The sequence below is a fragment of the Anser anser genome, assembly GCF_964211835.1.
Source record: "Anser anser genome assembly, chromosome: 20".
Taxonomy (NCBI): domain Eukaryota; kingdom Metazoa; phylum Chordata; class Aves; order Anseriformes; family Anatidae; genus Anser; species Anser anser.
In genome coordinates, this window is record NC_139741.1 from 2784800 (window position 1) to 2798397 (window position 13598).

Sequence of the window (13598 nt, forward strand, 5' to 3'; positions counted from 1 at the left end):
ATGTGGTGGAGATGCTTAGGCTGCTAAGGTTTCCTAGATTTTATAGCAAGTACCCAACTGAGATTTGCTGCTCTCTAATTTTGCCTTTTGGGCTAACCAGCTGACGCCTAGCTGAAAAGAGTTATGTTCCTACAAGGCCACAGAAGCCTTAGTATTCAGTCTCCGTCTCCTTTGGATTGTGGAGAACTCTGTGTACCATCAGCAACTTCAATCCCACCCTTTAGGCCAACCCTCATCTATCAAACCCAGGCTGAGAGCGAGCGAGAGGAAGCTCCCAGATAAACATACAGCAGCGCCTCAACTCCTAATCACTCTGGGCTTCCGCTTCCAGGCCCTATAATTAGAAGTCCTTCTTTTCCTTGTATTCCCAGTTGACGCAAATGCTTTTTGTGGCTTGGCACCTCATTTAGGGCGTGGGCTTAGTTTATGGCCAGGCCAGAGTCTGGTTTAGTCTTCTGATACTGCATAAATAGCTCTTAACCCACAGTCTACATCTGTACTGGTTTTTCCTTTTATGCATATATTCTCTGTATTTTTTTACGTTTCTGTCCTGAAAGAAGCTTATTGTTTCCCAAACAGAATGCATGAAAAGCAGGAAGCTCTAAATTAAGGCAGATGTGTCTATCAGGTAAAACAAAGCTTCAGTAATTTTTTTTTTTTGCATCTAGGACATCAGGTCCTTTTAAACTGGATTTTAGTCATCTCTGTGGATTTGAAAAACCACACAGTAAAACAGTCATTAATTTAACCTAGCTGCATACCTCACGTTACAGATAAAAAAAAAAAAAATCAAAATTTTGCCGAGAGATACATACTAAGTAATATCTGCTGTGCACATAAATTTCCACTGGGTTCTGTATATGCAAGACTTCAATTGATTTCAGATGTTATCTGTTAAACAGGGATTAATGCCAGTTTGAAAAATAAGCAGGAAATCCTTGAGAATTACTCACTTTTCATCTATGATTATTCATACATAAAGTACATCATAAGAGAAAACATTTTGGAATGAACTTATGACAGCTTTAACCCATATTTCCGTCTAAACAACTTTTTGGGAAAACTGTCACAAGGTCTTTCAGAAAGCGGAGCTGAAGTTTCCTGCACTTGAAAGTGAAAGTGAGGTAACTGCCACGCTTCGCGTTCGTGCTTCTCTGCTGGGATTAGGTATTTCTGTCGTGGTGTCACGGAGTGCTGCAGCGGTCTTTTATGGCAGAGAGATGGAGAGAGAAACAAAAGAGTTGAGCTGTAATAATTGAAAACTGTGATTCGTCGGTGTGAAGCGACGAGAGATGAAAAATACCACACCAGAAACCCAACTCAAATATTCTAAAATATTAGCGATCTAGTGTTTGAATAACAGTAATAATTAAGATGTTTGAAAATACCGTTTTATAAATGTATGTTCTTTCACATCTGTGGTATTGTGCTTGGGACCTGTGTGTTGATACAACTCTGCAAGTATATATTTGTATTTCAAATGCAAATGTGAGTATGAAATCTGCTCCTTTAACTTACTGAAAAAATAATTGCTAATACAAGTGAAGGGCCTGTTTTCTTTTGGCTTTCATGTAATAAAATGCATTTATTCCAAACAGTGACAGACAGCAGGATTTTAGATTAAACATGCAAAATTGCCAAATCAGATACCACCCATCTTTCTGTCTTGAAGCGAATTCTTTTCTACCCACAAATATATTATCTTTCACCTCTGCTCCTTCAAGCTATCAAAAAAAAAAAAGTCCCCCAAAACACAAAACCCAAAAAACCCCAAGGCAAGAACAGCACATTAATACAAAACCAAGAAGTGTTTATATCATATGGAAATGATCAAAACTGCAGATAGGCAAGCACATTTCTCTGCTTAATTTGCTCCGATACTGCGTATGTCATCAAAAGAACGAACAGGTAGCACCGTATGCTATATAGATTTGTGTGACCTGCTTGTTAGCGTATGTGCTCCTAAAGTGAGCACCCTAGCAAGGGGTAGATAGAAGTTACTGATATGGGAAAATCTCTTTGTGAGGAGAAGGGCGAAATTATATCATGTCTGCGTACTGTGGGGTTTATTGCGCCATCCACAGACACCTGCGTTTCTCGCCAATATTGGAAATAAGATACTGGTTAGCTAAACAATGGCTAGATTTGATGGACAATGCAGTATGGTAATTCCTGTGTTTTCACTGGCTCGTAATTATTACGCAGCTTTCTGTCTCCAGCTTCCAGACAGATTGTTGGCTCATTCAAAGATTTTTTTACGATCCTCACTGCACCGTGCCATGTGATGGGATACACATGAAAAGTGTGCTCAAAGCTCTGGGTGCACTCAGCTCTGCGTATTCATTTATAAAAGGCTTCTAGCACTTCTGGGGAAAAAAAAATCTGGGTTTGTGAAGGCTGACTGTTCGCTGCTGAGAGAAGCCTTATGGATTCATCTCTTCCAGCTTTTCTTTCTCCAAGGGTCCTTTCCATCTGGAGTAAGAGGGAGGTCAAGAGGACCAAAAGCACACTCGACTTCCCTGTAAAGCTAGCTAATGTGTGACGAGAGGCAAACATGGGAATACAGAAAACAAATACTGTTGAATTAGGTCTTCTGGAATATCCTTGCTCCACTAATAGTGGCAGCCTAATTCTAGCACACAAACCCCTATATTTGATTCCAATTTTCTCTACTGGAAACGCTATATATTATTGAGGACCGCACACTTCACTAGGAGGGAAGTGTATTTTGTGATGTTTCAAGAACAGAATTAATGCAAATTGTGTGCATAATCCCACACTAAAGACTTGGCTGACTTGCACTTGAGCAACTTTAGCTGTATTTCCTATCAACACAGTCACTACAAATCAAGGAAATTGCCAGTTAAGCCAACATTAACATCCAGACCAACCTCAACTCGCATGCCTTACCGCCCAAACATAATACCCAAATGCACTCGTGGATTTCTTAGCTCCATAACAAACTCTCTTTCATTTCTAACACTCAGAACCGGAGCAGCAGCCTGCAGCAGTAAAAGTATGTCTACTGGAGAGAATCTTGCTGAGGTCGGATTTAAAATTCTGCATTTGTGTGATTTTGAGGAAATGGTTGTGTGCAACATGGGTGGTCTCGCTTTCTGTCCAAGCCCTACCAGCACAGCGGTCAAGCCGAAAAGGAAACTTTTAGGCAAATTTGTCTCTAAATGCAATTTACATTTCTCTGCAATTCCGTATCTTACTGCTGGCATGCCTCGTCCTCAAAAGTATTTATCTTCACAAGATCCTTCTAAGAGTTAAGGTCGAGAGAAACTGAGGCCTGTGCTGTAGGCGATCAGGCGCTGGGGCTGTGAGGTGAGCCTCATGGCCGGGGCCTGCAGGGCCGCGCTCCTCCTGTGAGCCCAGACGTGCTCGGGGAATGCCGCTGGGCTCAGAAGGTCGACGTTTTGGCTGAAATGTTCCTATTTGGGTTTAAGGGCAGAGGTATTTCAGCACTGTCAAGGAGGTAAAACACTCAGGGCAGCGATCGAGTGATGTGGTAACGGTGGTTCTGTAGAAAAGTTAATTTAACTTAATCTTTACTGAGAGCGCGTTTCCCCGCTGCTCAGAACATGAGAGGTTTATTATATTTTTTTTCCCAGTCTAATTCTGAAGTTTTAAAAGTGGCATATGATGGACTTCAGTGGTAATTAAGCATGAAGGTTTTGGAATTTGTACAGAGTATGTTTGTTTAGCAGCAGCGAGTGGGTAAATAAACTGAAAACACAGACACTTTTATGACAGAAATAATATGATCATTTGTTCTTTGAATAGGTGTCATGTAAAATGTGAAGACCTACATTTTTTTTCCCGAAGGATAAGAGATTTCAATTCTGTTTTAAGTGGAAAATTAACACCACTAGAACTGTCCAGAAAATTCCTGGTTTTCTTTACCAATACCTTGAAAATTATTTAGAAGGCACTTCAGTGTAGCTACTCAACTGCTTAAATCACTTTGCACTTCAAGTTAATAAAATGTTAGAGGCTTGTTTTGGGTGGTAAATTTCATTAATAAGCTAATACGGACATTTTTACAAAAAAAATAAATCTGAAGTGTATTTATTGTAGTTTTAAATTATGCCATGATGCTGTACTTTTCTTATATATGCAAAATGTTTATTTTCTTGGTATAAAAACTTAAGCTTTTATGGTAAGTTGACTTTAAATATCTGTTTGTAAAGTTAAAACTGGGTTATGGACTGACATATAGAAGGAGAAAAAGTAAACAGCATGTATAAGTTACTGTGATTCTACTGATCTTCTAATTTAATCATTTCAGTACATCCATCAGTGACCTGTTTTCAATGAAGTTAGTACCTAATTTAATATTTCACTTGAAAGCTCTCAACTCTGATTTGCTGCCTTTCAAGCAATAAATCAGACAGTTTCTTTCATATACGTTTATAAGAAAGATGCTTCTTCAGGATTGTTTTTGGTATAGGTTATTTTAGCTGTGTTTTGTAGTGTTTCTACTTCCCAAAATAGTGTGGAAACATCAATCTTTTTTCATGCTGGCTCTTTTATAGTGAAGAGCATTTGGGAGTTTCTAGTGTTCATCACTTCATTGCTTTATATTGGTCACACAAATCCCAGCTTTAGTTTGAATATTCCCAGATTTTTCAATTGACTTTGATAGATTTGTACTGTACTACTTCAGCAGGGATAGTGTTGTACGATTTCAGTTGAAGTTTGGATTCATTTTTTATGAAATGAATCCTTTACAATTCAGTAATTCTCCTGCAACTGTTTTCTTTTGTTTCCAGAAAACAAATTGTAAAACACTCTAGCTTTTTTAGATAGATATTCTTAAACCTCTTCTTTTGAAGTGATTAATCTCTTGTGCTTTTCTTTTTCTTTTCTTTTTTTTTTTTTCTTTTCTTTTTTTTTTTTTTTTTACCCAGGGATGTTGCTGGTCACTACTGACACATTAGGCCATGATTTCCATGTTTTTCAAATACTGACACATCCTTGGTCATCATCACAAAGTGCCGTCCATCATTTGTATACACTTCACAGGGGAGAGACTGAAGCCAAAGTAAGTTAAACTATTTGCTGAAGAATAATCCCCAGACACCTTATACATTTTGTGTATGTTGGCACTTTAATGTTTGTTTCAGCACAGAAAGAGCCTTTCTTATGTTATAGCCGCAAAAAGGATAAGAGCATAGCGTTTAACCTGGACAATAATAAATTCTTGCCCTTTACAATGAGGTGCTGTCAGATTTATTCAGATATGACACTACCTCCAAAGAGCCCAGATTATTAGCTGTGTTTGTACTTAACCTTTTCTCATGTAACATGTTAAACATTTGTCTAGTGCCTGTGAAGCAATTGTCAGGGTTTGCTTGACTTGGGTGGTAAAAGCCAAAGAAAGGCAATCTGAGAGTTGAAAGCAAGAGTTAATCAAAGGACTGTGATTAACTTTTATCCACACTTTAGCAAAATGGGGGAACTTGTTAGAGACTGTAGTGATAGAGTTTTAACTTGCGAATTTGACAATCCCTTTCCTAAAGATTAAGTTAGGCTAGATCATAATAGTGTGAAAAGGTCTGAAATTGTATTTCAAAAATGCTCAATAAACTGTTTTACTGATAAAATGGGAAAATGTTAGAGGTATCACTCTATCACTGTTTGCTAGCATCACTGTGATAGGAGTAGTGCAATGTATTCTGCCTAGATCCGTCACTGCACCGCTTTTGGGCATCAGGAGAGCCTCACCTTTGTAGCATTGAGTAACTGTTGAAGAACCTGTTTTAAATACATAAATAAAAATGTCACCAGAGGGTAAGAAATGAGTATTGCACTTGCTGATGCAATTACACACTGAAAGCACAAGCTTGTGACAGTCTGGCAGATGTAAACTTGTGTGACAGAGAGAAGCCTCGGGCACTGTGATTATGACCCTGACACTGGAAGCTTGGATTATTGTGGTACCATGATTACAGTTGCTTCAAACCTTTTTTTTTTTTTTTCCTATGTGTTGTGCAGTTTCCCTTAAGTTTTTTGCCTTACCTTTAGGAAGTAAAATGTGGCAGCTTTATTTAATAATGTAGTTGTTGATAATGTTTTAGTCTATGTGAATATAAATTCCTGGTGGTTTAAACACCCCAAAACATTGCTGCTCCTGGACTGACAAAATGAAATTACTATTATAGGTAATGGTTTCTTATAGGAAGAAATAGCTAATCTGAAAAGTGAGAGGAAATTAGGAAAAAATTATTCAATACATGCGGTAATATGTATAATAATTATCTCATAAATATTTTTTATAAATAATATAATGGGCACTTATTAGAGATCTGTGTCTGTACATATACTCTGTCATCTACTAGAGTGTGTAATATAATGTCCTTAGTGTGTCATTTTTATTTTGCTTTCTTAGAAAAAAATAAATATGCTATAACCAAAGTGTATTACTCCAGTCAGTAGGAACAAAGACGTTCTTCTTTATTTTACAGCTGATAAATTTATTTTTAAGGCGTACACTGGAAAGCAAACATGACATGTTTTAGGACTAAACCTTTATTGATGCAAGTCTTTTGGATATAGCATTAGCATCTGTGTGAAGGCATTGCATTAAAATTTTCAGAATCAACATAGTAAATTTTTTTCTTCATTTGCCACAGAGTTTTCATTTGGGACATGAACAGTATAGCTTTTGGAATGGTATAAGATAGAGAAAATTCTAACCAGTCTGAGGCATATTGGTGGATTTTACAGATCCCTTGATAATTAAACTATCCAGCAACAATATTGGTACCTGGGATTCTCAATATGTATCTATCATTTAAAACATTTACATAATACAATGGATGCTTCTGTTTTTGCTTTTGGAATAACACAGTGCTTTCGGTTTTGTAGTAAGAAGGGTAGCATGTAGTGTACCTCTTTCGTGCCACAAATTCCATGTGTGAGTAGCACTAGACAAGAATATTGTAGGCTGTTCAATATAAAATTCTCAATGCAGATATTCTGAGAGACATTCTGGAAGCCTCCGTACCTTCTTTCTTGGTTAGAACAGGATTTATACATTTGCAACCAGACTTTTTTTCCCTGTTTTAAAGCTAATTGTGAATCAAGGCCAATGGTCTTAAAGGTCACCTTCTGTACTGGAGCTATAAAAAGTTCTAATTTGTGTTGATGGACACGAGTGATTATCAGTGTCAAAATTAGTTTAGTTAGTTCCCATTATAAATGGTTTAAACATCATCATATGCCCTTGTTATATTGGTATTTTAATACTTGTACTGAAACCATCTACTTCACCTCATCCTTCGTGGTCTCTGGGCAGAGCAGTAGTTTAGTATGTCTCACCTGCCTCCTCCGAGAAGGTGCCGGGAAGTCCTTCCCCTCTGTCACTCGCGTACAGAAGCATCTTAAGTGCATTAAGTTGCATGCTTAATGTTCAGTAAAGAAAAAGAAGCAAGCGTTGAGATTTAATAATGGCAATTTCTGGTTGATTTACTGCAAACAAGTAATCTCTCTGAGTCACCCCCATGTCTTTCTACGGAGTCAGATATATTAGTTATACCTTTACTTTGACTTAATAAAGCTAAAGAATATATGCTCCACTGTGCATTATTTTTTCTAAATTCGTGACAGTCTGATTTGGTTTGGGGTTGAGAAAATTCAGCCTGAAAGACAGTTTCTGTCTTTCTGTATTTCTGAAATGCACAGAGCGGTTGAGAAGAGATCTGTAGAGGTTGTCTCCTTTCATGGATGTCAGGATCTTGTCCTCAGCTAAAGCACGATTTGCAGTGAGCATTTGCAGTGAGATGGCCACTCCAACCAGGCAGCATCGCTGAAATCATACATTAATGAATGGGATAACATAGAGACTTTGTACTTGGATTTTTGTAAAAATGAAAAATGAAAATTTATTTCAATATCGAACGTTGTGTTTGCCCAGTCTATCCCGATAGCTCTAGCCATGCTATTTGGAACGTTTCTGTTGGATGGGGGAGAGAGGGATGAGGCTGCTGTAAGTTTCCCCACAAGATAAGCTTTCACTGCTCTAAAATGTTGCTCACAGCAGATTGTGCTGCTGTTAAATGTATGCTCATATGCACTTTCTGAACTACCTGAGTTCATCATCCCCTGGAGTGGTGTCCAAAGGCAGCTGCTAGCCATCTTCTAAATTGTTAGTGATCTTTTTAGGGCTTTACTGCCCCGCAGTCCTCTTGGCATTGGTTTCAGGATGCTGAGGGAGATTTAGGTGCTGTGCTGCGGTAAGTAGGTTTCTTGAGCTTGTTTTCCCCCTGGTTTGAAGTGAAAGGTAAGTAGTAGCACTCTCCCAGACTGTTCACAGCTGGTCTTCATAACATGGTTTTCCTTCTCTCTGTCTGCATGCTTTGAACAATGAAGCAGAGTGTTACTGAGCATTTAAGTGTTGTGATTGCAAATCTATGTTGTATTAGCTGACTTTGAGCAGCACATACAGGAAGAAGCCTTATCTGCTGAATAAAACATTGGGACTGTGAAGATCATTCAGTTCCTAACTAAGCCACTCGCTTTTTTGTGTGACCAAGATCAAGATGGGTTAAGATGGAAAGTGGACCTCTGTCTCCTAAGGGAATTGTGAGGACAACGGCCTTGAAAGAATGTGAAGTACTCAGATACTTCATTGGTTTGAGTGATGTGAGTCCTAAGGTCACAACTTTCAAATTACTTTTCTGCAAACACAGTCAGAAGCCACTCTTTCGGTTACACTGAATTAAGATCTTTCAGTCTTTAAGACCTACTTACGCTTTAGAATTTTTTTTTAAGAGAACAAGAACCAGCATGTTTGATGCACTGTGTTACATCACGAAGGCCCACTGCAAGTGCTGGGTGTATTTAACCATGGCAGAGAGAGTACTAAAGCTGTTAGAGATCCATGCTTGCACAGCTCTGCTGCAAAAGGAAAGATGTGTATGTGGCACACATTTTGGTTAAGGATATATTTTGTTGCCTTAACAGTTCTGGCATTGTGAGTCAACGCTCTGCACTCGTTTTTATCCAAGAGCATTTTATAAAGTTTTTAATGAAGGTATAGCATGTTCTGAGTTGAGGAAGTTCATTTACTTGCAGATGAAAGTTAGTCTGTCACCTGATGATCCTTTCCTTTTGATCTTAAATTGTAAACAGAAAAAAAAATCCTTGAAAACAGCATTATCTCAACCTAGAACAAATAAACGGAACGATAGCATCAGTGGGCTGGTGGCCAGGGTCCTCTGTAATCTTTTACGCTGTCAGACTTTTGTTATTCTGCCTCTCAAACTGCTGTTATAACTGACTTCAGTCAGTATAGGTAAACAGAGGGAATGATAAAAACATTCCAGCATGGGCTGCCCCAGAACACAGGCTGTTTTACACTTCTCTGTGGAACACGTGCATGTTTTCCTGTTGTGATTTCATGGAGATTATTCAAACTTGCATCACGTACTGAGTCCAGGTAGTGAAACACTGGATTGGATAATAAACATTTGATATAAACCTTCATGGTTAATGGAAATTTCTTTCTGTCTTGTGGCATAGCTACGTAGTCTCAATTATTGAAATAGTCCCTGGAAGAGAGACTTTCTCATTTCTAGGAAAGAATCTGGGGACAGTCTTGAAATAATAAAGATTGATTAAAAGAAGTTGATCAGTCTTTGATGAAAGTAGACAATAAAAAACTGCTGCAGTTAAAAGTAGCTTAGCTAACTCAGGGAGACGGAGCTCAAAGCATGGTGGTGCTTGCAGTTTTGGTTATTAATACAGAGCAGCTATTCGGGCTGGACGACCCTACTTGACTGCCTCAGTGTGCCCAGGTTCTGCTGTTGTTTTTATACAGAGTCGAAATCAGTTTTGACTACTCAGGGAGGCAGAGTTAGGTCCATGTGGGTCTGATAAATCATATTGTGTAGTTCATGATTTTATTATTTTTTCATTTGTTTGTTGTCATGTCATTTCCTTAATTTTCTCAACCAAAAAAAAGTTAAATACAGACCAGTTCTCTAATTTATTTTGACCCTTACCTCCTCAGCACTGCTGCTTTCATGTTGTTTAGCAGTTGTGGTTTTTTTTTTAAGTTGTTCTCTGTGCCATCTTCCTGCACAGCATAATTAAATACTTAAGTCATGTCCTTCAAATAATGGCATGTTTTCTCTGTGACAGTGCATAGCGTGCATGAAACAGGAGTACGATCCTATTGCAGTAGCGCTGGTCATGCTTTATTGCTGTTTCACTTCAATGTTGAGGTACTATTTAACGCAGTAAAATGCCCAGGAATATACACAGTTACTGGTGTAATTTACCACGCCTGAAAAAGGGGCAGTATGAAGAAGAGCACTAGGAAGATCAGAATGCATTTTAATCATCGTTTCTTGTAATGAACATGAAAATACACGGTGCAGTGCTGTGAGCTGTGCTCTCTATCGCCTTCTGCACACACATCAGGAGGGGATGTGCCTGGGGAGGACACGAGCAGCAGCACGTCAGTGTGGGGCTTTGCAGCCCCTTCCTTCCCATCACTCGCCTCTGCCCTGTAGGTACCGTGATAGCTCAGTACAGCTCCTCCTTTGTAAGAAAGCAAGTGATAGCATAAATGTAAGTGTTGTGCAGCAAGTTAGTACAATATTAACTTCCAGAAGCGATGAAATCGAGAGGCAGGGTATGGGCTGCCAGTCATTCCCAGGAGTCGTGGTAAACAAGGTCACTGCCTGTCCCGTGTGATTCCTTGTGTAATCAGCCATACCTCTGACTATCCCATTTTAATCAACTGCTTTTAAAATAAGTTTTCTGTGTGCTGCCCTTGCTTCTGTTTTGTTTTCTCCCAGTTATGGCTTGAACTATTTTTTTTTTAAATTTTATGATTATATTCTAATTAACTTCAAATTCGGAGAAGCTGTGAGAATAAAGAATGATAGCAAAAATCTATAGATTTCGTATGTATAAAAAGTAAATGTATATCATCATTGAAGCTTTAGGCTCAGATAATTTCCTCCAGATTTTCATAATATCAGAAACAACGCTTTGGTTTGTACAGTCCTTGAAGCTGCTCTTCAGTTAGAGCAGTTGATACACGACATACCCTTGTCGGAGTCCATATGTTACATTACCCCGCTGTCTCAGTTAGACTCTGAACACAGAAGCTACATTTTCGTGGAGTTTTCTGAAGGATTTTACAAGCACAGGGAGGTAGGCTAATGGAGTTCCAAAGAAGCATTTCCAAGAGGAGGACCAAAGCAGTGTGACCGGGGATTCTTATTTCACATCTGCACTATTTGGAATTCATGGAGCAAGCTGAATACTCCATAAAAGAAGGACAACATTTGTGTACAGCAGGAGTCACAGAATACCTGCTTTGGCCATAGGAGCACTGAGGACACGCTCTGTTACAACACTCTGGAGTCCTCCGAAGTGTGTTCTTTTGGGCCGGTAAAGGCTTTGGTATTCCTAACGTGGACTTTGAGGTACCGGGCTTTTCACTAAAACTTTCGGGGAGTCAAGTAATGTAGATCGAACCTTAAGTAACCAAACAGCTCACAACCTAGGAGGAAGTAGTCATAAAGCTAAGAGAAAGCGCTGGTATTCCCCTCAAAACTATTTGATATTGCAATTTAAAGTATCTTAAATATTCCTGAGTTAAGCAAAATCACAGATCTGTATTTCCTGTTATTGGCGCAGACAGATTAAATTTTGGAATACAGACATGAGTATTAAATCTGAGGTTGACCCTGAGCTAAAGAGTAAACTTTACATCATGAGAGATCTAGTGTACTTTGTACTTTATTAACATATATCTGTAAACACTGTGGGGTCTTGATTGATCTTCGGTATCTAAACATTACATCATAATTAACAACAAATCCAGAAATATATTATAAATACATGAAATAATAGTACATTAACCTAAAGGACAGCAATAAATTGCAACGCTTAGCATAAACTTGAAAACCACTAATGGGCCACTGTGCAGTTTGTTTATACTAGAAGCAGTCAAGAACTCTGCGCAATGTACAGTAACAGTGTGGTGGATAATAGCAAGTCTGATGTGATAATTTATATTTTCTTTTCATGGACACACACAGCTGATTTTTCAAGTGATTTCTGAGAATGCTGTAGCAAGCATTCTCCTCTCAGCCTGCTCCGCTGCTTTCTTCCAGTTCTGCTGAAGAGGAGTTAAGGGCTCTTTTGTGTTGCACAGATGGGTTTGTGCTGGGTTTTTTTAAACAACATAATCCTAAAGATGCATACTAAAAAACGAGTATTAATATGGAAACATTTCTGTTACGTAGTACAGTGAGATACAGATTTTTTCTCCACCATCCCATGGAAACGTCCTCTAAAATGCTCTACCAAAAACGTGAGAGGCCATGGGGTAGATGTGAGTGACAACAGTGGTTTAAGGAGTTGGGCGGTGACGTCCATTGAAGTACCGGCGGGCCCCTGTGTGTGCCTGCCCTGTGAAGGCAGCTCCGAGGTGTCAGTTTGCAGGGAGATGGGCAAGGTCCCTTCAGACCACCAGGCTTTCAGGGCAGGAGGCTCTCTGGCAAGGAGCATGAAACGATAAAGCGAGATAGAAACAGCTGGTGTTGGAGGCACGGAGCGAGTCAGCGGAGGAAGGAGGAAGGAAGAGAAAAGCTTCTTCCTTGAGGCTGGGATGGACAGTTCGGGAGATCAGGAGGGAAGCTGAAAACTCAATCTAAAATGAATACCAAATAGTCGGAAAACAGGGATGTGTTCAGAGGTGTCAGCGTGTAAAGACAGATGTGGCCATTCTTGATATTACCAGAGATTAAAAATAGGGCCTTAATTAGGGTTGGAAATGCATTCCGGTAGGCTTAATGATTTCATTATATTAGTGATCTTTCTATTATAGCGGAGAATGGTAATTTGTATGCAGTTGGGAGGTTTGATTTTGACTGGTAGAAATCCCCTCTTCAAACTGCAGGTATTTAAACGCTCTTGGTGCCATAGTTTTTCTCAGACTCCACAGTTTTGGGGTTTCTTTTTTTGGCTCCCGCTAATCCCCGTGGGGTCTCTAATCCTTTTTGAGCAATCTATTAAGGTGAAACACTTTGTAGGCAAACGAGGAGCTTTAAGTGCTGTGACTTCATGTCAGTAAGAGCAGAATCACTGAAAGTGCCAAAGCTGTCCGATTTCAGGGAGATTGTTCAGCCATATCGTTAGCAGATCATTTGGATATGTCACCGTAATTGAAAAGAGCAGGTGTGTAGCACTGTTTTTTAGTTTATCTGGGTAATGTTGATGAAGCATTTTGTGCAGTGACAGTCTGTCAGCCAAATATCTTGTCACAAGTCACAAGACTTAAATCCTTTTTTTATCTCAAAGGCTTTAGGGCTCAGTTGGAAACTTGCACTTTGATGAATACTTGCTGCTTTTGTCTGGAATAGCTGGAATGCATTTCTGGAATATTTGTCAAGATTTTATCAGTGTTTACTCCAATTTGAGTACCTAGTGTATTGTAAAACTGGCTTCAGTGAAATCTTAAAAGAATTTTATTTAGTTTATGTTGTTTAATAATATAATGAAAACTAATCCTTCATCTATATGTTTGCCGTGTTAAATCCCACTTCTGTATGTAGTTCTTTTTAGTC

The 13598-nt window shown here is 38.9% G+C and overlaps 1 protein-coding gene across 17 annotated transcripts in view; it reads left to right on the forward strand.

The window, feature by feature from the left end:
• Positions 1 to 13598, forward strand: part of BCAS3 (BCAS3 microtubule associated cell migration factor) — a 357470-nt gene that overhangs the window by 98113 nt on the left and 245759 nt on the right. For all 17 annotated transcript variants that reach the window (XR_014574348.1, XM_083806832.1, XM_083806831.1 and 14 more), the window contains exon 14: positions 4917 to 5050. Coding sequence is in view for 16 of the 17 variants with exons in the window: in XM_083806832.1 (XP_083662958.1) it covers positions 4917 to 5050 (134 nt within the window). In the remaining variant the exon portion in view is untranslated. The remainder of the gene's footprint in view (positions 1 to 4916; positions 5051 to 13598) is intronic.